At 45.0% G+C, this 25,693-nt stretch overlaps 1 protein-coding gene across 4 annotated transcripts in view; it reads left to right on the top strand.

Moving 5' to 3' along the window:
* The window catches only part of LOC146812898 (ovostatin-like), a 388,701-nt gene that overhangs the window by 211,018 nt on the left and 151,990 nt on the right, over positions 1-25,693 (top strand). For 2 of the 4 annotated variants that reach the window (XM_085619969.1, XM_085619967.1), the window contains exon 18: positions 18,521-18,623. In XM_085619969.1, coding sequence (XP_085476095.1) covers positions 18,521-18,623 — 103 coding nt within the window. Of the gene's footprint in view, positions 1-18,517; positions 18,624-25,693 lie in introns of all 4 variants that reach the window. The other 2 variants (XM_085619968.1, XM_085619966.1) reach the window with 1 other exon arrangement.

The raw sequence follows: 25,693 nt of genomic DNA, 5'->3' as shown, positions 1-25,693 counted from the left end.
AAAGCCTGATCAATATCCTTACATAATTTATTTATGTTAATTTGAACTATGTTACTAATATCTGGAGTGATAATAATCCCCAGATATCTAAACTGGCTGCTACATGGACCTTCCCAATTATCAATCCCCCAACACATAATTTCTGTTTTCAAATTGTTTATTTGATATCCCGAGTGGAGGCCGAAATCCGCCATTATCATTTCTACCCTAGGGAGTACTTCCGCGGGGTTGCTAGTATAGATCAAAAGATCATCAGAATATAAGGCTAGCTTACAGCTATATTCCTTATATTTAAAGGGTGTAATTGTCTCGTCAGTCCTAAGTGCTTGTGCCAACGACTCAATATAGATGTCAAAAAGAAGAGGGGAAATGGGGCACCCCTGCCTAGTGCCCCTCCCTATATTGAAGCTTGATGTTAAAAGACCATTCAATAAAATTTCCGCCGAGGCACCCTCATAGCACCCTCTCATAGTTTGGATAAAGGTCTCACCAAATCCCATTACCCCCAGTACATTCCACAGGAATCCCCAGTTGACACGGTCGAAGGCCTTCGCCGCATCATATGCGGCCACCGCCAAGGGTTCAGACGGTGTCACCGCTAGATCTATGCTGCCTATCAGCTGTAGATTCAACTCATGAATATATCTACCAGGCACAAAGCTTTTCTGGTCCATACTGATGAGTTGTGGAACCAATTTAGCCAATCTCCCTGCCAAAACACTAGTGAAGTTTTTATAATCAGCGTTTAGCAGGGAGATGGGTCTATATGAGTCTGCACTAAGGGGGTCCTTCCCTGGCTTTATGATAAGTACAATGATAGACTTCCTCCAGGATGCTGGTTTCCTACCATTTGTAATATATACATAGTTAAATAGTTCACATAGTCTTGGAACCAAACTTTCCTGGAAGATTTTGTATATTTCACCCGGGAGAGCATCAGGCCCTGCTGCTTTGCTATTTTTTAATTTTTTAATATGTTCCCTGACCTCTTCCTCGGTAAAGGGGCTGTTAAGAATGATTCTGCCTTCATCTGACAAGCTGGGAAGGGCCTTACTCTCCAGCCATCGTAAAGAATTCTCCTGTGTGGAGGCTGGTTCTTTCTCGTGAAGTTTAGAAAACATAGAGAGCAAATGATCTTCCATATCTTTCTGTTTGCAGGATATATTCCCCTGGTCATCAACCATTAACCTATCTATATTGTTCCGCACCCGGTCCGTTCTAATCTTACTTGCCAAAACTGCACCGGCTCTCTCACCGTACTCATAGTTATCCATAGCATGAACGTCCCATTGAGCCTTGATTTTTTGATCTAATAACCCTCTATATTCTAATCTGAGGAGTTCCAGCTCGTCTAGTAACTGTATTAAATTAGAATGTTGAGTACCCAGTCGAGCATTCTCTAGCGAGGTTATTTTATTCTCTAAAGTTTTAAACTTCCTCGCCTCCTCCCTATTTTCCGAACAGATTAGACTATGAAGATGACCTCTTATGTGTGCTTTCCAGGCGTCCCATACATACTCGGGGAGAGTAGAGCCAACATTATCAATAAAATAATTATCAATAGATATTCTGACAGATGTAACTATATTTTGGCTATGTAGTGCAGACCTTTTTAAAGTCCGTCTTGGTGGTGCCATGGTTAAATCCCCATTAATAAAAACCGAGAACATAATGGGTGCGTGATCCGATATAATAGTAGGTAGAACTCTCATATCCTCCAAGGTCTCTAAACATTGCCTATCTACTAGAATGTAATCCAATCTCGACGCGTGTCCATATTTTTTACTAAAATAGGTATATCCTGGGGCTGACACTCCTTTAATCTTCCAAGCGTCAATGAGTCCGATCTCGTTCATCATGTTAACCATGGCACGCATAGAGCGTGGTGCGGTCACATGCTGGCAATAGTTAGAGCGATCCTGTCTGGGGTCAAGGAGGACATTAAAGTCCCCCCCCATGATAATGGGTGATCTAACCTCGACCAAATTGACTTGGACTTTAAGTAGATGAGTAGGATCGTCTATGTTGGGCCCGTAAGACTTGGACTTGTCTCCTGAGTCAGGTTATGTTTCTCACACAGATTCTCCTTTGCAGGCTTGAGGAACCCAAACACCCACCCAAACACCTACTGCTATTTACCCAGCCCTCTTCTTGAACCCCACAGTGTGCCTTCTAAACCCAGAGGAATTCACCAACCCCCGCAGCGAAGCCATGGACATCACTCCCTCCCAGGACCTCTGTGACAAACTCGGATCCTAATTCCACCTAAAGATAAAGAACCTCTACAACAACTTCAACGCCCAAGCGCCTCCCCCCGCAGTGCCGCCCTGCGGCAACGCCAGCAAGACCACCATCTCCACCTGGACACCGATCACGGCCGAGGAGACTGCCAAGACCATAAAAGGCATCCAATCTGGGGCCCCCACAGACCCCTGGCCACCCCACATATACATTGCCAATAACCACAAGAGAAACCCCTTTAAACAAAAAATACTATCCCACAGAAAGCAAACCGTCTTCTATACCATTCTTTTGTTTTTATTAAAAAAAATATAGAGATTTATATTTACTTTGCTCATTGAATTAATCTTTAGATTTTTTGTACTAGAACAGAACAACAATGCAACTCTTCATCTAAGAAGCGTTATGTGAATTGACGAAGCAGTGTAAATACTAGAGGTGCATAAACAGTTTACACAAACACATTAAAAACAAGTACAATAAATACAATACATCAAAGAGTGTCAAAATCAATAACAACATACAGGAACATCATATACACATAGAGAACAATACAGAAAAACAGAAAAAACAGTTGCGCCGATGCGCGTTTCGGAATCTCATACACCTTCCTTCCTCAGGGCGCTGATGGTATTTTCAAAAGGCGAAAACTCACAGTGTCAATTACTACAATAAGTTAAGTCGGGTAGATCGTTCGATTTCATAAGTTTCTTTTATGCCTCGTCAATCTAATTTGTAGAGCCACAAGAACTTAAGTAGGGTGCGGATAAATCACGAAAAAAGACTTCAAAAGCTTGTATACGCGCACATCTGGCGTCTTATAAAAGATGTAAGGTCAGAGGAGACACTGATTATACTAAGCCCAGAATGAAGCTCACCGGACTAATTCCACCGTAGGTATAAGATAATCAGAGTTATGAAACTTTCATTAAGGTGGTTTTTCTCCACCAGTTTCGAATTCCTTAAAAGGCAAGTGGTCCCCGTCTTACTGTCACGGTAGAGCACCAATCTCAATTCAATACATTTCAATCGGGGAAAATTCCCTCGCGTATATCCAGTTCTCCCAAATTTTTCTTCCAAGAGCCAACCGCCTCTGTATATTTTATATTACACCCCACATATACCACAGAGCCGCCACCACCATCGCACTCTTATTACAATGCACCATCAACGCCACTTTTGAGACCGGTTCCTTCCCCGACGACTGGAAATACGCAGAAGTCAGGCCCCTGCCCAAGAAGCCCTCAGCAGGCCCGACGTACATCAATAACTACCAGCCCATCTCGCTCCTCCCTTTTGCGGTGAAAGTCACAGAGAAGACCGTCAACGCAGAACTGACAAGGTTTTTCAAAGACAACAACATCCTCGACCCTTCACAATCCGGATTCCGAAGCAACCACAGCACCGAGACCGCCCTACTCGCCACTACCGACGACATCCACACCCTCCTTGACCAAGGCCACACCACAGCCCTGATTTTACAAGACCTGTCAGCAGCTTTTGACACTGCATCCCACCGCACACTCGCTGCCTGACTACACGAAACCGGCATACAAGGCACCACCCTCGACTGGATCAGATCGTTCCTCACCAGCAGGAGCCAAAGGATTAGACTGTCACCCTTCCTCTCTGAACCCATGAAAATCAATTGCGGAGTTCCACAGGGATCATCACTCAACCCAACCCTCTTCAACATCTACATGGTTCCCCTTGCTGCATCGTCCGACAGCACGGCCTCAGCATAGTCTCCTACACCGATGACACCCAGCTCATCCTCTCCCTCACCAAGGACCCCACCTCCACCAGACTCAACTTCCAGGAAGGAATGCAGGACGTCACAGCCTGGATGAGCAACAGCCGCCTAAAACTCAACTCAGAGAACACAGAAGTCCTCGTCCTTGAAACCACCCCTTCAGCATGGAACAACACCTTGTGGTCCACCGCCAGCCCCCTGACCCCCACGGACCATGCCAAGAACCTCGGCATCGTACTCAACTCCTCCCTCTCTATGAACCGACAGTTGAACGCCTTCACCTCCAGCTGCTTCAACACCCTCCGCATCCTCTACAAGACCTTCAAATGGATCCCCCCAAGGGAAGTAAAACAGTCACCCACGCACTCATTACCACCAGATTGGACTACAGAAACACCCTCTACACCGGCATCAACAAGTCTCTATCCACAAGCTCCAGACAATACAGAACACCGCCGCCAGACTCGTCCTCGGGATCTCCCGACACAAACACATCAGCCAACACCTATGCAAGCTCCACTCGCTCCCCGTTGAGAAAAGAGTCACCTTCAAGATACTCACCCATGCCTACAAATGCCTACACAACACCGGACCCAAATACCTCAATGACAACAGAATCACCCTTCATGTACCCTAAAGAAACCTCCGCTGCACCAACCTCCTCCTTGCCGAAACTCAGCGCATTGGCAGAGCCAGAGCAGGGTGAAAATCCTTCTCCTACATCGCGGACAAGACCTGGATCGAGCTCCCACCATCATCAGCCTTGCCCCCTCCCTGGACACCTTCAGGAAGGCTCTGAAGACCTGGCTCTTTAAATGAAATGGAACTGCTGACCCCCCCCGCACATTGAGACCGTCACGGGTGAGTACTGCTCTTCTAATCCCCCTGATTGATTGATTGAGTTTGTCCACAGGCATACCTCCTACTCTCTTGCAGCATTGGATCTGTCATAGAATTGCATAATTAACTTTTTCCTCGTTGCTGGATTATACCTCGTTGCTGGTGTTTACCTACCAATGTACATATGCACTCAATTAACATTTAAAACAACAAAGTCCTACTTGTAGTTTATGCACCTCATTATGTGGCCTGAATCCTCATTGAAGAAGTGGAGGAATGCAGACCTTAACTCCCCTCGGAGGCTGAAACTTACAGATTTTCTACCAGAATGGTAAGCGACTCAAGAAATCTGCACCCCTATTTTTTTGCACCAGTCATGTAATGTACTTTATAATTGTAATCTAGCAAGTGAATTGATAAGTGGGCTAGACAAGCAGAAGCATTACGTCACCCTTTTGTAGTGAGAACATTTATGAGGGGTTTATCATCACTCCTGAGAGTCACATGAGGATCAAGAAAGGAGGTCCTCTACTGCCACGGATGCTGATGGGGAAGCATTTGTCCCTCCAGATGATGCTAGTCCGGGGCCAACACCTTGATGCCATTGGTTTGTTATGTTCTTGAGAGAGCATCGCAGAGTTTTATCCTTCCAATCTTGTCTTCTGAAAAATCATGCTGATTGTTTTTTTTAAGACAAGTCCTGGAGGACAACCATGAAAAATCCTGTATGCTTGGCAGGAATCCCAGCCCCCAATTGTCAAAGAACCTCCGCAGTCATGGCAGAAGATCCTCAGTTGTGACTGGATCTCCGCACTTGTAGTAGAACCCCCGCAATGGGAAACTGCAGTGGGGAGATCCTGACATGAGTGGGGAGATTTTGTCACAACTAAGGAGCCTCTACCATGAGTGCCGAGATCCCACCACGTCTGAGGAGCATCTGCTATGAGTGTGGAGACCCCACAACGACTGAGGAGCCTCTGCCAGGAGTGCGGTGATCCCACCATGACTTAGGAGCCTCTGCCATGAGTGCAGAGATCCCACCAAGACTGAGGAGCCTCTGCCACGAGTGCCGAGATCCCGTCATGTCTAAGGAGCCTCTGCAATGAATGCGGAGATCTCACCACGACTGAGGAGCCTCTGCCATGAGTTCAGAGATCCCACCACGACTGAGGAGCCTCTGCCACGAGTGCAGAGATCTCACCATGACTTAGGAGCCTCTGCCACAAGTGCGGAGATTCCATCACGACTGAGGAGCCTCTGCCATGAGAGCAGAGATCCCAACAAGAGTGAGGATCCTCTGCCACGAGTGCGGAGATCCCGTCATGCCTAAAGAGCCTCTGCCACGAGTGCGGAGATATTACCACGACTGAGAAGCCTCTGCAACGAGTGCGGGGATCCCACCATGACTAAGGAACCTCTGCCACGAGTGCGGGGATCCCACCATGACTAAAGAGCCTCTGCTTCGAGTGCAGAGATACCGCCACGACTAAGGAGCTTCTGTCATGAGTGCAGTGATCCTGTCATGTCTAAGGAGCCTCTGCCATGAGTGTGGAGATCCCACCACAACTGAGGAACCTCTGCCCCAAGTGCAGAGATCCCACCATGACTAAGGAGACTCTGCCACGAGTGTGAAGATGCTGCCAAGACTGAGGAGCCTCTGCCACGCGTGCGGAGATCCCGTCATGCCTAAGGAGCCTCTGCCACAAATGTGGAGATCCCACCAAGACTGAAGAACCCCTGCCACAAGTGTGGAGATCCCGTGATGCCTAAGGAGCCTCTGCCATGATTGCAGAGATCCTACCATGACTAAGGAGCCTCTGCCACGAGTGTGGAGATCGTGCCAAGACTGAGGAACCTCTGCCACGAGTGCAGAGATCCCGTCATGCCTAAGGAGCCTCTGCCACGAATGCGGAGATCCCACCAAGACTGAGGAACCCCTGCCACAAGTGTGGAGATCCCGTCATGCCTAAGGAGCCTCTGCCACGAGTGCGGAGATCCTGTCATGCCTAAGGAGCCTCTGCCACGAGTGTATTTAGTATTTAGTATTTATTTATTATGCATGATTAATCAAAACCTTTGCATGTACAAAAATAAAATTCCGTTCGTTCCATGGTAAAATCACTATATACAGTAGCTTATTTGTCGCAGACAATAAAGTTATTAACACAATTGGCAAAAGATAGCTGTTGTTGTTATTGTAGCTGTGGCTGAAGGTGTTTGAGTCTGGATTTCGTATTGGACTTAATCTAAGTGACTCAGGCCAGGTTTTTTAGTCTCTTTGCGGTAATGTCAAGGAATTTAATCAACCTACAGTTTAACTGTACCCAGTCTGGGTTAAAGCACAACATTAATGCTTGTCTGCAGGATCTGACACCATATTGTTTGAAGACCGGTTTTAATAGGGTTCTCCTGATGTCTTTTAATTTATTGCAAATGCATATTATATGGATTGCATCTTCTGAACCACTACTACATAGCCGGCATTGGGCGTTTTCGTCCTTTCTCTCCCAGGGAGGCAAGAATTGATTGAAGGGGCCAGCCCCCAGTCTTAATCTGAGAAATTTTTCCTTTATAGTAATTTTTAAGCCCACTTTCAGGTAGGGTTGAGGTGTTAGTTTGTTGTAAGTGTGTAAAACCATCCAGCCATGTGATCTTTTAGCTAGGGTTTTTTTATCTTCTAATACGGATAGGGTACGAGTTACCTTTGTAACTGTTTTTTTGAAAATTTGATGGTTGCCCTGGACTTCCCACAGTTCTGTTAACCCCAGCTGTTTGATCGCTTCCTGAAGGTATGCGTTTGCAGATGTATTTCTTGGGAGGGAAAGTTCTGTCCAGAGTAGCTCGTTCAAGGTTCCCTTGTCATCGTGTTTAATTTTGTGCCAGCATTTTACATAGGCTCCCATGCGTTCTAAGGATTGTTTTTGAAGTCCAAATTCTAATCGAATTTGAGCGGGGGAGGCCGTTCTGGGGAGATGGAAAATTGCGCGGTATGCTTTAGATATTATATTATCAAGAGTTACGGCATCTTTTCCCTTTAGCGCTTCGCTCCCATAGTATATGGCTGGCTGAAATTTTGCTTGCATGATCCTAAGCAAGGGATCGAATGACAAATCCGGTAGAAGTTTCTTTAGGGGTTTGATTGTTAGATATGTTGTTACCCCCTTTCTCCGCACGGCTTCTAGTTGTGGTTTTACTGAGTTATTTTGGTCCAGTATGACCCCTAGGTATTTAAAACTAGCACCTTGATCCAGGCGATGGCCTTCTAGAAACCAACTAAGATGTTTTCTCTTGTGGTAATTAACCGCCATGGTTTTTGTTTTGTTGTAATTTATTTTTAGAGCGTTTTCTTGCGAGAACTGTAAAGTGGCGTTCAGTAGATGTTGAAGGCCAACGGGGGTCCTGCTTATCAAAACCAAGTCGTCCGCATTTAACAGGCAAGGTAGGGGAGCATTTCCTAATTTAGGAGCGTGGCCTATGCTGCTGCTCAGTGTCTCTGGTAAGTCTGCAAGAAATAAGTTAAATAGCATGGGGGCTAAAACGCATCCTTGTTTGAGACCTTTTGAGGTGGGAATTTTTCTTGATATTTTACCACCGTTTGCAAGTTTTATCCTAACCCATGTGTTGGTATGCAGATTCCTTAGTTGGGAAAGAAGATTGGAAGGAATACCCCAATTGTCGAGCTTTTGCCAAAGCTTGGTGCGGTCGACGTGGTCGAAAGCTGCTGTAAAATCAATAAAGCATAGAAAAAGTGGGTATTTTCCCTGTTTAGCAGCGTCCATGAGTAGGGTCAGTGCCGTTATGTTGGTTATGGTTCCTTGCCTTTTCCGGAAGCCTGTTTGGGTCAAGGGTATTACCTTATTTTCCTCGGTCCAGGTAGATATTTCTTTTAAGAGGAGCCCTGCAAAGTATTTAGCCTCTGTATCAATCAGGGTTATTAGGCGATAGTTTTTTGGTTCAGCCCTAGCCCCTTGTTTGTAAATTGGGCTTACAATTGAGCCTCTCCAAGAGTCTGGAATTGAGCAATTTATGCTTGCGTATTGAAAGATGGGCTCCAGTGCCTTGCTCCAGAAGTGCGGGTCGGTTTTAAACAGTATAGATGGTATCCCATTGGGGCCCGGAGCACCTGATGGTCGGCCCTTTGCTATTTGGTTCATTATCAATTTGGTAGTTTGGGCCGTATTCTCTCCGCTTGTGGGCGGGTCGGCTAGGTGTTCTGTAGAATGCTCTATGTTTTGGATTGGCGCTTTTCTTGTTTGGTTGGCAGGTGAGTACTGGCTGAGGAGTACTAATTGATTTTTGGCCTTGATGCTAATCCCAGGAATATGATGTCTGGGATGGATTGTTGATTCTTCGTTGTTATTGAAATGGTTGAAAAGAAAATTTGCCCAAACCTCTTCGGAAATGTTGGAATTAATTCCGCAATGCTGCGGCTGCTGCAATTTATTTATTGATTGCCAAAATTTAACGTTGTTTTTTGTTTGGCATCGTAAATGAATTTGGCCCAAAAATCATTATTCTTTGTTGTTTTTCTTAGCCAACTTCTCTTTTTTAAGAGGGCTTTAGTTTCACGTAGCGAATGTCGGAGGTTTTGGTTACCAGGTTGTCTCCGTAGCTGTCTTAGTGTGTGGTTTATTGTTGTTTTCAGTTTCTTCGAGTCAGGGCTAGTGGTTTTCAAATTTGGAGGGACATTTGTGTACTTTTTGGAGCTTTTATTTACAGGAAATCTTTTTCCAAGATTGGCGATGAAAGTCTCCCATATTTCCAGTGGAAAAACGTGGTTGTCTTGTGCTTCCTTCAGCGCATCTTTAGCATGTACTGTTACGTTTTCCATGTTTGTTGAGTTACACCTAATGCGGTGGAGGTTTATTGATCCCACTGGGACAATAGATGTTTCTGCCTCCTGGTGTAATATAGCTGTAGAATGAAGTACCATCTCTTGCGGCATATGGTCACTAAGGGTACTGTTGCCTATTCGAAATGATACAACTTTGTTGAACATAGTTAATGTTGTAAAGGTGAAGTCTATCGTGGTTAGCTTTGAGCGAATGGTACGTTGGTGCTGGAGGGTTATCGTCTTTGAAGCGGCCATTGGTTGCCCTCAGGTTTAGGTGTTCAAGTTCTGATAGAAAGAGTATTGAGCTCTTTGTAGATTTGTTTACCAATGGGAGGCCTTGGTTTGGGACTCCCCAAATGCCAGTCAGGTCAAGACAGAGGTTGTATTCCTGTGTTGTCCCTAGGAGGTGCATGTTAAAGTCTCCTGCCACGATGATTTTATCAGTGTTTTCCTCCTCCATTATTCTTGATATTTCTTTAACCACTTCCTTTGATGATTGTACTTTATTTTTCGGGTGGAGGTAAACATTTATCAATATTACCTTTTGAGTTTTCTGATCAAGAGACATTTTGATTACTGAGGCTTGTATACAGCTTGGGGAAGTGATTTGAATTGTTAGCGGGTGCATCTCCCCGAATTTCAGTATAGAAGAAAAAAGGAGCAGACCGCCCGAGCGGCGTCCGAATCTGGTTTTTTTATTGCGGGTTTGAAACATGAAATATATCCCGGGAGGTCAAAGGATGTATCCTCCCAGGTCTCCTGAAGTAAGATAATGTCAAACATTTTGAGGTAGTTCAGAAATTCCGGGTCGCTTTGCTTGGAATTTAGGCCGTTAATATTCCAGGTAGTTATTTTAATTTCATTTGAGCCCTTAGAAGAGGGCAATGCAGGTAATGTCTTTTGTCAGTTTGAATTTGTTAGCAAAATAGTCCGTTGTAAGCCTTGCCTTCCATTCATGGTCGAGGGATCCTTTGAGGCGGACTGGTTGACTGTTGGAGAACTGCTTCTAGCGCCCCTTAGGATTGATGTTGTTGTACGGCGTGGGCTATCTGAAATTAAAAATGGAGTTGGGTATTGTGGTTTAGGGACTGTTGTTAATGCTACCCCCCAGTTTTGAAATGTTGTAATTTCGTTGCTGATTCTAGATGCTATCTCCGATGTTTTCCAAGTTGTTTTGGAGGCTTCCGAGTTTGTTGAGTTGTAATTTGGTAAGAATTCAACAGACGAAAGGTCGGAGCTATGAATCGTTGTTAGTGATGGGATGGCTTGTAAGAGACGTAATATTTTCCCCCTATTTAGGATGTCTATCCGGCCTCGCGACTTATATCTGGGGGCAAAGATGATCATATCGGAGGACTCTGCTTCGGTGAAATCGTCGGTTTGATGTCGGCTAGGGGAGGCCGCGCGTCTAGCCTGAGATGCACTGAGGCTGTCTTGTGCAAGGTTGCCCGGCCCACTTTTTACATTTTCTTGTGAAGGTTTAGTTTGGGGGTACCGGCCCTTATCTTCTAGGCCTCCAGACAAAGGCGAATTTTGGGTTTTTGAAGATTCATGACTTTGTTGTCCTGCCATCGACTCTTGGGCTTGTAAGCTCTTATTTACCTTATTCGATGTTTGGGCCTTTATTTGTATGGTTAGAGGTTCCTGAGTTTTAGGCATTGAGGGTGTTTCCAATATGGAGTATTCGTTGGTCTTGCCACTGTCTGATGTACTTACCCCTGGGTGATTTATGTTGGGGCAAGTTTGCAAATCCGTTTGAGGTGTTTTTCCAATTAAGGTAAGATTTCTTGTGGTAATGTCATCCGGGTAAGACGTAGATACATTTTGATTGTTTATTATTTTTGATTTCGTTTCTGCATGATCTTTTGACAACCAAGTAAGCAAAGGTTGGGCAGGGGCCGTGTTTTTCCTTTTTCTCCCCTTCCTTTTATTTTTGCGAGCAATGTTTTTTCCTGTATTTTCCTTGCTTGATGAGAATTGATTTGTTGGTGCTTTCCCTAGAGGGGTGTCTTCAAGGGGTTGCAGCGCCCTGCACTCACCTATTTCATTCTGCATGGTCGGAGATAAGCTCTCAATTGGAGATAGATTCTCCGAGCGATGTAATGCTGTTTTTGTTTTCTCCTTTATAAGTAAAACTGGACTTTCTCTTGTTTTTTGATGTAACGACAGCTACAGACAATATGTCGCTAAGAAGTGACGGTAGCATGGAAAGTTTGTCTATAATTGGGGCGCAGGTACAGTCTTGCCGGAGGAGTTTATCGTTGAGGACTGCTTCCTGTCCTCTTCTAATTAACCCATTTAGGTCGGCCAGCTTTGTATCAATAGCAGATGTAAATTCTGCCAGGGTTTGAAGTACTGACAGCTGTAGGTCCATTTTATGCGACTGGTATTTTAATGCTTCTGTTGAGTATTGCATGGTGCTAAGAATTGTTTCCCAGAAGGCTTCTTTAGCCTGTTTACAATTATCGCTAGCTTTTGTCTTTGTGTTGGTTATATTGTTTTGGGGCTTGTTGTTGTATGAGGCTACTAGATCCTCCCATTCTTGGGAGGCTAGGAAAGACATATCACAATCTGAGTTATAAATAGTCGCAGGATTAGGCCTCGGTGGGGATTTTACGTCTCTTTCGCGTTCCTCTTTCACTGAGATTGTTGTTTCTTTTTGGAGCCAGTCTCTATTAATTTGCGCATGACTCTGCCATGGAGTTAAGTCATTTCCATCTGAACGTGCTTCGCATACTTGAGCTGCCGGTCATTGCGATTGGCTGTTGGAGAATTGCAGTTGACTAATCCCTGAGGGGTGGGAGTCATCAGTTAATAATATTTTGCGTTCTTTAGTTAGTAAACAGTCTGAGTGGGGAGGACTAGCGAGTGACAGGAGAAATTGTTCCGGAGTTTGGTCGATTCGATACTTAAGATTCTGTTCACTTGCCTCATTGATTCTTGTAACTGCATTTGGCAGTTGTAATGGTAGATTGTGTGTAGATATGGGCTCCAAAAAAAGGGGGTCCTTTGATTTTACGGGGCACTCATAAGGGCTGGTTATTACTGTCTTTATTAAAGAGTCTTGCTTTAGTGTTTGCAGTAAGACTTGCTTTTTGTCTTTAAGTTGCAATGGAGAACAATGAGATTGTATATGTGTATAATTTTTGTCGATTTTAGTGACGAGGACCCCTGCTTCCACTTTTTTGGGTGGAACGCAGGCTTCTGTTGCATTAACTAATTCGGGATTTGAGTCTTTTATCCTTTCTAAGATGTCAAAGTTTTATAGATCGCGTTCTTTTGTAGGCAGTGCGTTGTATAGGTGTCTTTTGTCTGATCCGTTTTGTTCAGGTTCTGTTTGTGGTTTTAGGTTAATATTTTGTGAATCCGTTGAGTGAATTTGTGCCACTGTTTGCTTTAGGTTTAATTTTATTTCAACATCGGAAATAGAGTTTGATTTGAGATTGCTTGGATGTAAGGGTGTTTGCAAACCTTTGATCTCACTTGTCTTGGAGAATATTATGGATGCTGGATCTTTCAGAAACGCGAACTTGGTAAAGATCTTAGGCTGAAAGGAGTATGGGTTCTTTTGTTTGGAAGAGCCCTCTATATTTATTAGACTCCTGTTTCCAGGGTGTAGGCATGGGCCTGCCGTGTGGATGGTTGATTGAGCGGTTGTTGTAATTGGTTTCAATGCTTCGTTTAGTGATGATGTTACCAGTTTTGGATAGGTTTTGGAAGGGGATTGACCTAGGTTCCGGTTAGGTATCTGATCGTCCAATAAAGTTGTTATTTCACTGGAGTTTAGATGTGGTATGGGGTTTCTGGTTGTGTCGAGCTTGGCGTTTTTTGCTTTCTGGCTGTCCAATTCATCATTGACAGAGACCTCGGAGCTACATTCGTAGTTTCCATTGTCTAGCGTTTTTTCCTTTTTGTTGTTTTTTTTTGCTTTTTGTGCTAGTTTAGTGCTAGGTAAGTCTTTTCTTGTCCTGCTGGATCTTATGTTTCCCGGTTATGAACTTCGGATTAGAATCAGATGAACACTATCTTTTACTGGGAGGCGGTCTATGCTACCCTAGGTCGGTTGTTCCTGGTCACTGGTTTTAGCTTGTGTGCTTATGTGCGTACGTAGATTCAAGTATCCAGTGGGGTGTACGCCAAAGACTCCACTCAGCCGTGTCCCAGTCCCCCCTCTGTTGTCCTCCGTTGTCCTCTCTTGAAAAGTGAGGGGCAGGACGGACCTGGGGAGTGCAGTAAAACAGGGACGGTGGCCTGGAGGGCTTTCTTATAGTTAACCTGTTATTCTAGTTGCTCTTATAATTATTACCACATGCGATTTTAACAATAACGGCGGATGAGGGCTCTCACCAGTTTGGGTAGTGGATGTTTGCCTGCTGTCCTGGTTAATGAGCACCGCCTAGTGAACCTCCGTGGGCGGCTCCTTCCCCTTCTCTGGTGGCGCCTTCTCCTCTCCTCTCCTCTGCTCGCTGCTCCTCTGCTCCTCTGCTCGGCTAACGGCTCTGTTAGCGGTGCCGTAGGTGGTATCACAGCGCGGCTCTACACCGGACGGGCTCGGACGGGGGGGTTTTGCTGGAGTAGACCCTCCTGGTCGCAGCCCTGTGTCAATAAGTCTGGTGGAGTCGAGGGGGGCGGCCTAGCGCTTGGTCCTTCAGCCTGGCACCCGCAACCACCGCTCTCTCTGTCTCTGACGTCTCGCAGCTTCCACCACAAGGGGATGGAGGGTGAGACAAGACGAGGTGGGGCGAAGTTAGCAATCTGGACATGCTGATGGGACTGAAGTGGTTGCTCAGACCCGTGAGCCGCGAGCCTACCGCTGGCCGCCTCCATGTAGTCCGCGTAGTCGAGCGGCTCCTGTACTGCCGCTCGTTTTTTCCCAGTCTGGCCCAATTTGACCCAGCGTCTCCGAGGTGGCCCTGCAGCCTGTGGCCCCGCACTACTCTGTCTTCTGGCTTGAGTGTAGGAGGCTGCAACTCCGGGGCTCCGGGGGTCAATTCAGGTCGGGTCTGTTCCGGTCCGGCCGCAGCACCACCCCCAAGAGTTTTCCGATCACGTGATGATCACCTGACCTCCTATGGGAACAGTTCTGCCACGAGTGTGGAGATCTCACCACGAATGAGGAGCCTCTGCCACGAGTGTGGGGATCCCACCATAACTAAGGAGCCTCTGCTATGAGTGCGGAGATGCCGCCAAGACTAAGGTGCTTCTGCCATGAGTGCGGAGATCCTGTAATGCCTAAGGAGCCTCTGCCACAAGTGCGGAGATCCCACCACGACTAAGGAGCCCCTGCCACGAGTGCGGGGATCCCACCATGACTGAGAAACCTCTGCCACAAGTGTGGAGATCCTGCCAAGACTGAGGAGTCTCTGCCACAAGTGCGGAGATCCTGCCACAACTGTGGATCCTCTGCCACGGGTGCAGAGATCCCACCACATCTGTGGAGCCTCTGCCACGAGTGCAGAGATCCCACAATGACTAAGGAGCCTCTGCCATGAGTGCGGAGTTTCCGTCATGACTGAGGAACCTCTGCTACAAGTGTGAAGATCCCACCACAACTGAGAAGCCTTTGCACCGAGTGCAGAGATCCCACCACGACTGAGGAGCCTCTGCCACAAGTGCGGGGATCCCATCACGACTGAGCAGCCTTTGCCATGAGTGGGGAAGGTCAGTGTAAATTGGTGCCTCAGCCTTTGGTGCTTCCACTCTAATGGCAGATGCTCAGACGGCAAAGCGATATGCCTGCCTGTCGCATGTTCTTCTTGATCCCAATGAGCATATTTGTTTTAGTTAAGCACATTCCCTAAAATGGAACATTGTTTGACTAAAACAACAAAAGCAATATGAGGCAACAGGAGTTTTTTTCCCCGGGTGTGGGGGCCATTATAAGTTTTCCTCCACTCCGCATTGCGTGGTGGACCTTGGCAGGGAAAGTGGCAGGGAAAGTGAGTCATGGTTCCCACATTCCAAAGAGAGCAGGGCAATCTTCGCTATAACTTGGCCATTGTCGTCAAGTGTTTGAAGCGGTGGAGCCATCTAAGGATCTTTTGTCAGAACCCCAAAGATTGCCACCCCACTCTCTCCCAACTACAAATTAGGGCCGAGAGACCAAAGGTTTTTTAAGACAGGAGAAATATAAAAGTGAATAAATCAGGTGCAGCAAATGAAAAATCATGTGAAAAACTTTAATTTGAGGTTCTTCAACAGAAAATCTTTAGGTAGGGTCCCGATTTCGATGTCTGGCGGAAAGCTATCTAACAGCTAGTTGGAGGCTTTCCGCCAGACATCATAGGTTTCTGCCAACTGCCGTATTACAATAATGGTGGTTGGAGGGAAACCCGCGGGGGGATTCAGCTGCGCTTTCGACAGGCTCAAGGAGCTTGTCGGAGCGTCAAAAGGACTGCTAATCCCCAAATGGTAGCGGTGCCTGCTCAGGCAGCGTAGTCGGGATTATGATGTCCGTTTCCCACAGTCTTTCCATGTCAACCTTTCCGACATGTAAAGGCTGTCAAAAAGTGACTCTGGGCCCCCCCCATGGCCCCTATCCTCTCTCAGCCTCTGCTATGAGGCCTGGGGGGCACAAACATCCCTGCACTGTGTGGCAGGCACCGCTTGATGCCTGCCACTCGGTGCATGGATGTTTTAAATGTGTATATTTTCTGTTGAGGCTGGTTCTGTCACCTGCAGCACAAGCCTCAATAGAAAATATACACTTTCCAACCACCGTGAAGGCTGTCGTATCATAATTGTGGAAGCCCAAGTGCTGACTCCTTGTCGGGCGATTCGTTTCCACTATGAGGTCGGTCGGACGGTTGTCCAACCAACATCGTAATTAGGCCCTTAGTAGTGGGAGCATTGATCATGCTGGTTACAGCAGCGTCGGGATTGGCTTAGGGGAGTCTGTGTGCTGCCGCGACCCAGGAACAGAGGGAGGACGGAGAAGAGGCGGTGGCCGTACTCAGGTAAGTGAGCTTTTCTTTTATCGATTATTATTATTTTATTTTTTTAATCCTCTATAGACACATGTTGTCTTGCAGAGGAAAGTCATTTGAAAATGTGGCTGGGTCCCTTTCTGTTGTTTATTGTGTAGTTTGGGTTTTAAACTGGTACTAATGAAGCAAAATCTTTGCACAGATAGTGTTACTGTTAACCAGTGTAAAACTGACAAAAAAAGTAATACTATCACAAATTGACCTTTCTTCGAATAGTTTAGTCAACCCAGCCAAATATTTTTTTTTTACAGGGAAGGAAGATAGTGAATTCCACTACCAAATACTGCCACACACCCTGCTTCAACAATCACAAATATGTGAGGACCTTCACCTCTCGGGGACTACCCACTCAGCATGCATTAAAAAGTCGAGAGTTGCTCGATATAAAAACGTTGGCCACTTTTATTTAGGTCCCATGGTCCTGCCCCAGGCCAACCTTGTTTAGCAGCTGTTGTGTGGACATAAAGTTGCCTCAGTGGATAGGGGGATGTAGGAGGATCTAGTCTTTTGATACTGCCTCAAGTTCATAGGCCACTGAAATTATGTGGCAGAGGAGGACCAAATTATGTGGTGAGTTTCACTACATTATGCGGCAAGTAATATCAATTTATACAACGTAATGCAGCACATTTTATGATAGTATTACTTCATTATTGTATGTATGTATGTATTAGATTCTTGTTGAGCGCGACTGTCACCCCAAGGGTATCCTGGCGCTAGACCATAGGTGAGTCATCAGAACCCCAAAGATTGCCACCCCACTCTCTCCCAACTACAAATTAGGGCCGAGAGACCAAAGGTTTTTTAAGACAGGAGAAATATAAAAGTGAATAAATCAGGTGCAGCAAATGATATTGAGTTTGTAGTGCCAAGGTAATAACTTCCTGTACAGCAGATTATTGTGTTATTTTACCTATGTTTACCCTGTGTGGGAGAAGGTTTAGCATCATTAGTACCCGTTTACACCTAAACACATCAATGAGAAACTAACTGAAAGGTGCTCAGTCAATTTTTGTGAAGGGCCTTCCACTATGTGAGAAGTTGTGTTGCCTTTTTAGTAAATTTTGATCTGTTTGAGCTTGACATTTTTTTGTTAACATCTGCAGATTATGCAGCACAGGATGCATAATATGGTAAACCTGTAATTATGTGGGAAATTATACGGTTGCTGAATCGGACCTGCTCAAATGTTTATCAAGGAATATTGGACCCTGCACAGTCCTTGTTAGAGCATCCCTTTAGAATCCTCTAAGCAATTGTTTCGAAGGTGGTTTCCAGCTGGAGAACGTGCAAGACCATGCAGAATTTCTGTTGGTTTGATTTTACATATTTTTTGTTTGGTCTTTTTTTTACTTCTCTCCGTGTTTGGTTTGTTGCTCTGTTGGTTTCTCTCTGTTTGTTGAAAAGGGGAAGAGGTGTTGTATCCTGTGAACTAAAACGGAGAGTCCTGATTGGTTGCCTGGGGTACTCAGCAATCCAAGCAAAGCCTAGAAGACCCTCCATGAAAATCAAAGGCAACACAAATTCCACACTGAAGAAATGTGAGAGACAGACATTCCAGGCTTTAGTGGTCATCGTAAACTCTAGTTGTGCAGGTTACTTTATTACTGTAGTGCCTTGAAGTTCTTGCTGGATATCATTCATCTCGCTAATGGGCACTGTGCTTATGTCCCTACTAACAGTGCATCCACCAGCCATGTTTGCAAGCTGTAGGCCTCAGGCCAGCCTCTCCACCTGAGGCCACCCCTCCACCCCTGAATAACCTTGAATAACTGTGATTAAAGCCAATGGTGAGGGAAGTTATGACATCACCCATAGCCTTCTTTGGTAGCAGCGAGTCACAGCATTATCTTTCTGCCCTAGTAGGCGACATCTTAGCAGCAAATGATGGCGCCTTTGCTAGCCAGGTGGTCGAAAGTGTTCGAACGAACTTCCAGGAGTCGTGGATGTATGAAATGGTGAAGATCAAGTAAGTAGATGTGTCATCTTCTGCAATCCTTTCTCTGCGGTCCACCTCCTCCCTCTTCCTTCTTCGTTCCTCGTTCTCCCTTGATCTTCTCTTCTTTTTGCCAACCATTCCTCCTCCTCCTTGCTCTTCTGTACACTTCTCCCCCTTTCTTATTCTTCCTTTCTCCCCTCCTTTATTTCCCACCTCCTTCCCCCACTCCTCGCTCCTCCTTTCCCCTCTTCTCTGTTCATTTCTTTTGTTTATTCTCTTCCTAATGCTTCCTCTATGTTCGTCCAGCACCTTCTCCCTCTTCCTTATTCATCCTCCTTCCCTCTTCCTTTCTCCTCCTTCCTTCACACTCCTATTATTAGTACCATTATTATTACTATTTGATTCTTCTTATTTTAATGCTATATAATTGTCATTTGTATTATAATCATCATTGGTATTGTTGATGTTAATGAGCTATTTTCACTACAGTTACCTTTAATCTAACATTCTTCTTGCCAGTTCAGCGTCGGGGAGGGTCAGTCGTGAAACAGCGACAGCTCCGGAGTACAAATAACTCTTCAACTGAAAGTTGACTTGGGATATGGGCAGGGTTAGTGGAGTAGCTGGGACTTTACAGATGGAGGGAGAGCAGGGAAGTACTTGTGAGGCAAGTAAGAAGGGATATTGTTCTGGTAATATGACTGTTACCAAGGACTCAGCACACTAGTGTTCCATTTCCTTTTTTTTAACATCTATCTGTTTAGTTTTGCAGGTATTCAATAAATGAATATAAATGTTGTTATTTTTTTTTTAATTTTCAAGACCTGATAAGTAGGTATAGCTTTACCATGTATTTGTTCACGGACAGCCTATGACCAGAGCATCGGGCAATTCTAATGTATAAATTTCAAAAGTGCTTGAAATGATAAGGTGACATTTACTCCTCTTACCTCAATTACCTAATGGACAGATATTTACTATGTGTGGATTTGACCAGTATGTAGATCTCTAGAATGGGTCCTTTTTTAGATGGAAAAGAGTCCAGGTCACAGAACGGAGAGGTGGGAGGGTCATTGAGGAAACTGCAGTTAGATAAAGTATCCACCAGAAAGGTCATTACCAAAGGTAAGTAGCTTGTTCTTCTGATGGATACTTCTAACTGCAGATCACTCACCCTGTGAATAGATACAATACCAGTTCCTCCCAAGGTGGTGGGTCTGTGGACTGGCCCAGATCAAGAAGTCCTGCAGGTCTGAGCATGAGAAATACCCCTCTTTGGACCTGTCTGTTGAGGGAGTAGTGTTTGGTTAACCAAAGCTCACTTTTCAGCCTGACAGATGTCCAGGACATACACTCCATGTGCTAACACAGTGGCATCAGCTTTGGCCCTGCTGGAAATGAGCCCACAAGCCTTCTAGAGCTGCTTCTTCACCAGTGCATAGCGAATCTTTATGCAGAGAACAGTCCACCCAGAGATGGTTGTTTTGCACAGTCTTGCATTCTTTGTTCTGAAAAACTCTACAAAATGCTTAGTTATGTTATGTTATGTTACAGTCACTGCTATAGCGCACAGATGCCCCAGCCAAGGGGCATCCCGGCGCTTAAAAAGATCCCAGCACTACAACACTGTATACAGCCAGGGGGACACAGTTGAAAAGCTAGGCTGCGAGCGGAAACAGATGCGTTTTAATTGCCCTCCTAGTGTCCAATGTATGTTCCTCAATATCATCAGTAGAAAAACTTAGCACGCTTTCTGGGTCTAAATGATGGAGTCTCTCCTCCTTGGAAGAATGAGGTGGAGCATTGAATGCTGGAAGGATGATAGCCTGCCGAACATGAAAAGGAGTGACAACTTTAGGTAGAAAGGAAGCGTGGATCCTCAACACCAACCTACCTGGGATGAAAGTGGTACTAGGTGGATTAACAGGAAGAACCTTCAACTCTCTCATAATTTATATAATGTTACGATGATGAGAAAGACTGTCTTAATTGTTAGAAGTCTTGAAGGGCAATTGTGCAGCAGTAGAAAATGGGTGCACATCAAAAAAGTGAGGACTAGGTTCACATCCCACAGAGGCATAACAAAGCGTTTTGGTGGAAACAAATGATGCAAACTTTTCAGAAATCTCACCGCAACAGATGGTTTAAATAACGAAGGCTGGTCTGATAACTGCAAACAAGTTGAAAGAACCGATAGGTATCAATAAATATTGCCCTACCAGACATCTGCGCTCTACTGCAGCTTTTCTGGTTAACAGACCTAGGATTCAGAGCATGCTCAGGAGGATGAACTTTCTCGGTTATCACACCTCAGATCACGAACAACCTGCTTTTTACCATCAATGCAGAGCTAAACCACAATCTGTTTCTTTAAGCTCTAAAAACTCATCTCTTCTTAACGTAGATTTGTTTTGTGAGTCCTCTACTTTGTGATTCACGTCCGAAAACGTTAGGTACTCGCATGCTTTGTAAATTAAAAGAAAAAAACATAAGTTGTCCTTAACAGAGCCCATAACAAATACTTGCTGGGCTAGGGAGAGAATAAACCATAAACCTTCAGATAGATTAGCTTGTAATGGGTCACTTTGCTGTGTGAAAATTTTTAAGACCTAGACAGACTCAATCCCCCATTCAATGAATAATACAACAAGGAGTCTGTCAGTCTGAAAAGTGGGCACAGTCACCAAAGGGATAGAGATAAGCGTAGAGTATAAACTATTAGAACCCCTATCCACTTTTGTTGATCACTTCTTGAGGCCTCTAGTCAAAGAGATGCCAACTTACCTACAAGATACTAAAGATATCCTACGTCTACTGCCTACAGTTGATTTCGATCCTGACAGAGACCTCTTAGTATCATTTGATGTAGAATCATTATATACATCTATTCCTCAGGACGAGACCCTTGAAACCATCTTCTCTATCCTGAACAATACACACTTGGATACCATTACTCCCGTTCATTTCATCATGACACTTGCACATTTGGCTATGAAAGAAAAAAATTTCAAATTTGAAGACACCATATACCTGCAGGTCTCCGGGACCAGCATGGGAAGCATTTTTGCTCCAAGCTTAGCCAACCTTTATGTGCATTCTTTTGAACAAACACATGTGCTCAATGATGACAACCCCTTCAGCGACTCAATCCGACTATGGAAGCGCTATATTGACGACATTTTGGTAATCTGGCGTGGAGATTTGCCGTCGGTTTCACCTTTCTTAGACTGGTTGAACACCAGAAATAATTTTTTGAGGTTCACAGTGGAAGCTCATAAAGAGAGATTAGCCTTTCTAGATCTCTCCATCTTCAGTACCCCAACCGGACTTGAAAGCGAATTGTACAAAAAACCTATGTCTCGTAATTCTCTCTTGAGATATGATAGTCAACATCCGAAATCATTGAGAGATAACCTTCCCTACGGACAGTTTTTGCGTGTAAGACGCAATTGTTCCACATCTGACAAATATCAGGTGCATGCAAAGAACCTCACAGAACAACTTATTGTCAAACAATATCCAAGATCTCTGATTAAGAAAGCGTTCAAACGCGCTTCTAACAACAACAGAGAAGCATTGATTGAGCCACCTATTGTAAAACCACCGCTGGAACGGCTTACTTTCTTTCGTCCATACTTTCAGCACCCTCACTAATGGAATCCAGAAGAGTGTGAAAAAACATTGGCGCCTCTTGAACTCGTGCAAAGAGAAAATACAACTGCCTTTGTTTTCTCTCAAGCGAGGAAGCAACCTTAGAGACAAACTGGTTCATACAAGACCCCGTGAAGAAAGACCACGCTCTATTGGTACCTTATGGGACCTACCTCCAGTACAAGGAAACCACCCATGCGGCACGTGCTCAATATGCCCACAAACTAGCCACTCTACAACACTAGATATAGGCACGAATATACCATGGGAACAAAGAACTTTTACTAACTGCAACAGCGACAATCTAATCTACATGATCGAATGCCCCTGCAAACTTCGTTATGTAGGGATGACCACCCGCAAAGTCAGACTGCGAATGCTAGAACACAAGAGCACTTTTCGCTGTAAAAAGACCAACACAAGACTTACACGCCACTTTAACGAGGCAAAGCACCAAGCCAACGACTTTTGGTGGACAGTCCTAGAAAAACCCTTCATCCCATCTCATGTAAGCGATACATCTCGCTTTCTGTTTCTAAAAGAACAACGTTGGGTGTTTAAAACTTGTACTGCTCAAAAAGGATTAAATGATGACATCCCGTGGATCTCATTATAAACACATACAGGTCAATGTTCATCTTTTGACAGTGACTAAGCCTTCATACTATCTCGTTTTTATAAGTACACTGAACATTTATAGCTAGTCCACTCAGCTATACATCCTTCACCTTTCACTAGCGGTCCATATTCATATGATATTTCGTTGAATATCGACTATGGAGACCCTTGTTATGGTGATTAATAACGACCTCACCTAAGTCTATGCCCCGCAATTCACGACATTTACTATTTGATAGATCTATTTAACTTGTGCACCCACCACATGGTAGAATGTCCATGTCACGTTGTTTGATAAAGTTTGACCACGGCGTATACAGATACAGAACTACGTCTTCCTGACACACTGACGTCATTCTGTAGTCATTTTTCAAGTCCCGCGAGACATCGGGCTTTCTGTGGCCAAATCAGAAGCCAGTACATACTGAACTCTGGAACCGATTGGCTCCGTTGTGACGAATCAGGTTGCCACTTTACAAATGCATATGCTTTTAACACAACTCACCTGATGTGCCGGTTACCTCCCAAACGGCTCAGATTCTACATCGAGGTACCGACGGAGAGGTAAGGGGTCTTTTTGCCTTACTACCATCTTGAAAACCTGGCGAAATCACGCACTGCGTGTTCCATCAATACTGGAATAATTGCGCGGCTGCTATCACAATCATTATTGATCTTTGACCTTGGGTGTTGCCTTATCTATCGGGGGAAGTCACTACAGAGTTCTAAGCAGAGCATATATGGGACATTCATAGTAATGTCTCAATTTTAAATCTTGAACCACGTACCTCAGGGTTCATAGTTTGTTCATTTTCCCCGCACTTTCTTTAATTTTCTAGGGCGGGGCCTCCTTCATACCTGAGTTGTTACCGGGTGAGGTGAGGTTCACTTCTCGTGCTGATCAGGTAAGCACTAGAGATTTAGGTACAGTTTTCCGAGCGAGAGTATGCTCAATGTTTCCCCTCACTCTGTTGCCTTTGGCTTTCTTTCGTATTTCCACAGATTTTCATGTATAGACTGACAGTACGAAGAAGTTATACACCGCAAAAAGGTCGTATTTTTTAACATTTTCACAGTTTATTTTTTCACTATTGTTGCAGTAGCGATAAATTTTGAAGGTCCTGACGAAAGCCATTTGACCCTCTGGGCAAGCAGGCTGAAACATGTCGACCCTATTGTCAAACAGCCTATTTGTTAGAAGCTGTTTCTGCACCATTTTTAAATAAGGATTGGCAGGAATATTTCTCAATAAACTGTCTTTTTCTTCCTCTGAATCCTTTTTTAATGTTTCACTTTACTGCACTGCACCACTTATATATCATTTCGGCATATACCACACATCTTGCCTTAGCTAGTGGCTTGGCTGTCTTCTCTCCTTCCCCCTCCCCGGGCCTCAAATAGGTGCTCCGGTCAAAAACATACCACGAATGAAACTCCAAGATGGAGTGAATCACAGTGGTGGGAAGGTTTGGATATCCAGATGATGACATTTACCAATCACTGGTTATTGATGGAAATCCTAAGCAATCATACAGCACTCTGAGGCTCCTCTTTTATACTCTACGCTTATCTCTATCCCTTTGGTGACTGTGCCCACTTTTCAGACTGACAGACTCCTTGTTGTATTATTCACTTTGCTGTGTGCCATACCAATCCACAAACTTGTCTCAACACCTTGTGTACACTGGTTTTCTGGAGGGAGACATCAATGGCGTCAGGTGGCAGGTCATCTGCCGCCGCTGAATCTCCAAGCATGGATACACAGCTTGCACAGGCTCGGGTGCATCCCCCTGCCCTACTGCAGCAACAGAAGATCCTCCTGATGCAGCAACTTTATCAGAGAACAGATGCTCATGCCCAGTATTTCTAGTAAAAACACACTCCTGGCTCAATCCCATGCCGCTAGGATGACTTGGGCCCGATCATTTTCCATCTTCTTTAGAACTCACAACAGGAGAGGCAGAGGTGGGAAGCCATACAGGAGTCACAAGCTCGACTCTACATGCATGGTGTCTCCAAGAGACAGCTGCTTTGGAAACTCCAACATGCAAACCTGCTGACATTGCACATTCTCAGCAGTGGTGAAAAGCCTGCGCCAAGTTGTTTTCATTGCTGGAAGGCTCCCAATACTACCTTTCATGTGTGATCCACCAGCAGCTGAGTTCATCCACCCTGGAATTTAAAGATCCCACCAGGTGGTTTACCACAAAACAAATAACTTGGCAGTCCAGCCACTTCAAGAGGTGCAGAATCTCCTGACAAAGGACCCAAGAACCCTCCCTGTCCTGCTTGTTACAGTACCACATGCCGGTGGTGTTGCCCTTGAGCACCTGCACCAGCCTGCCTTTGATGGTGACACACTAAGTATGCAAAAAGTTGATGGATGAAATGCTTGACTTAATCTTAGTCACTGGTAATTACCTGGGCCGCATCCCAGTCCATTGTTAGTTTGCAAACCATGCCACCTCAGTTTGGACCCAGCTATGTGCAAATTAGTCTTGATCCTACTCCAGTGGGAACAGTCCAGCCTGAGCTGCCATGCCAGGTCCTCTGTGAACTAGAGCACAAGCAACCCAGGACCGGGTTCACCCTGGCTAGGGATCTTCCGCCAGGTATAGGTTAGATCCAGTGACACAGTGTGTACGGGACCCACGTCTGGGCATATATGTCACACTTCGGTCAACACACTAAAGTATTCAAAAAGGTGATGGATGGAATGCTTAAATTAACCTCAGCCTCTGGTAATAACTCGGGTATGCGTTCCCAGTGCGTCGTTAATTTGTACACCATGCTACCTCAGTTTGGACCCAGCTATATGCAAATCTGTCTTT

This window comes from Triturus cristatus, chromosome 7, assembly GCF_964204655.1.
Source record: "Triturus cristatus chromosome 7, aTriCri1.1, whole genome shotgun sequence".
In the NCBI taxonomy this organism is placed as follows: domain Eukaryota; kingdom Metazoa; phylum Chordata; class Amphibia; order Caudata; family Salamandridae; genus Triturus; species Triturus cristatus.
This window is presented reverse-complemented; position numbering and strand designations above follow the sequence as displayed.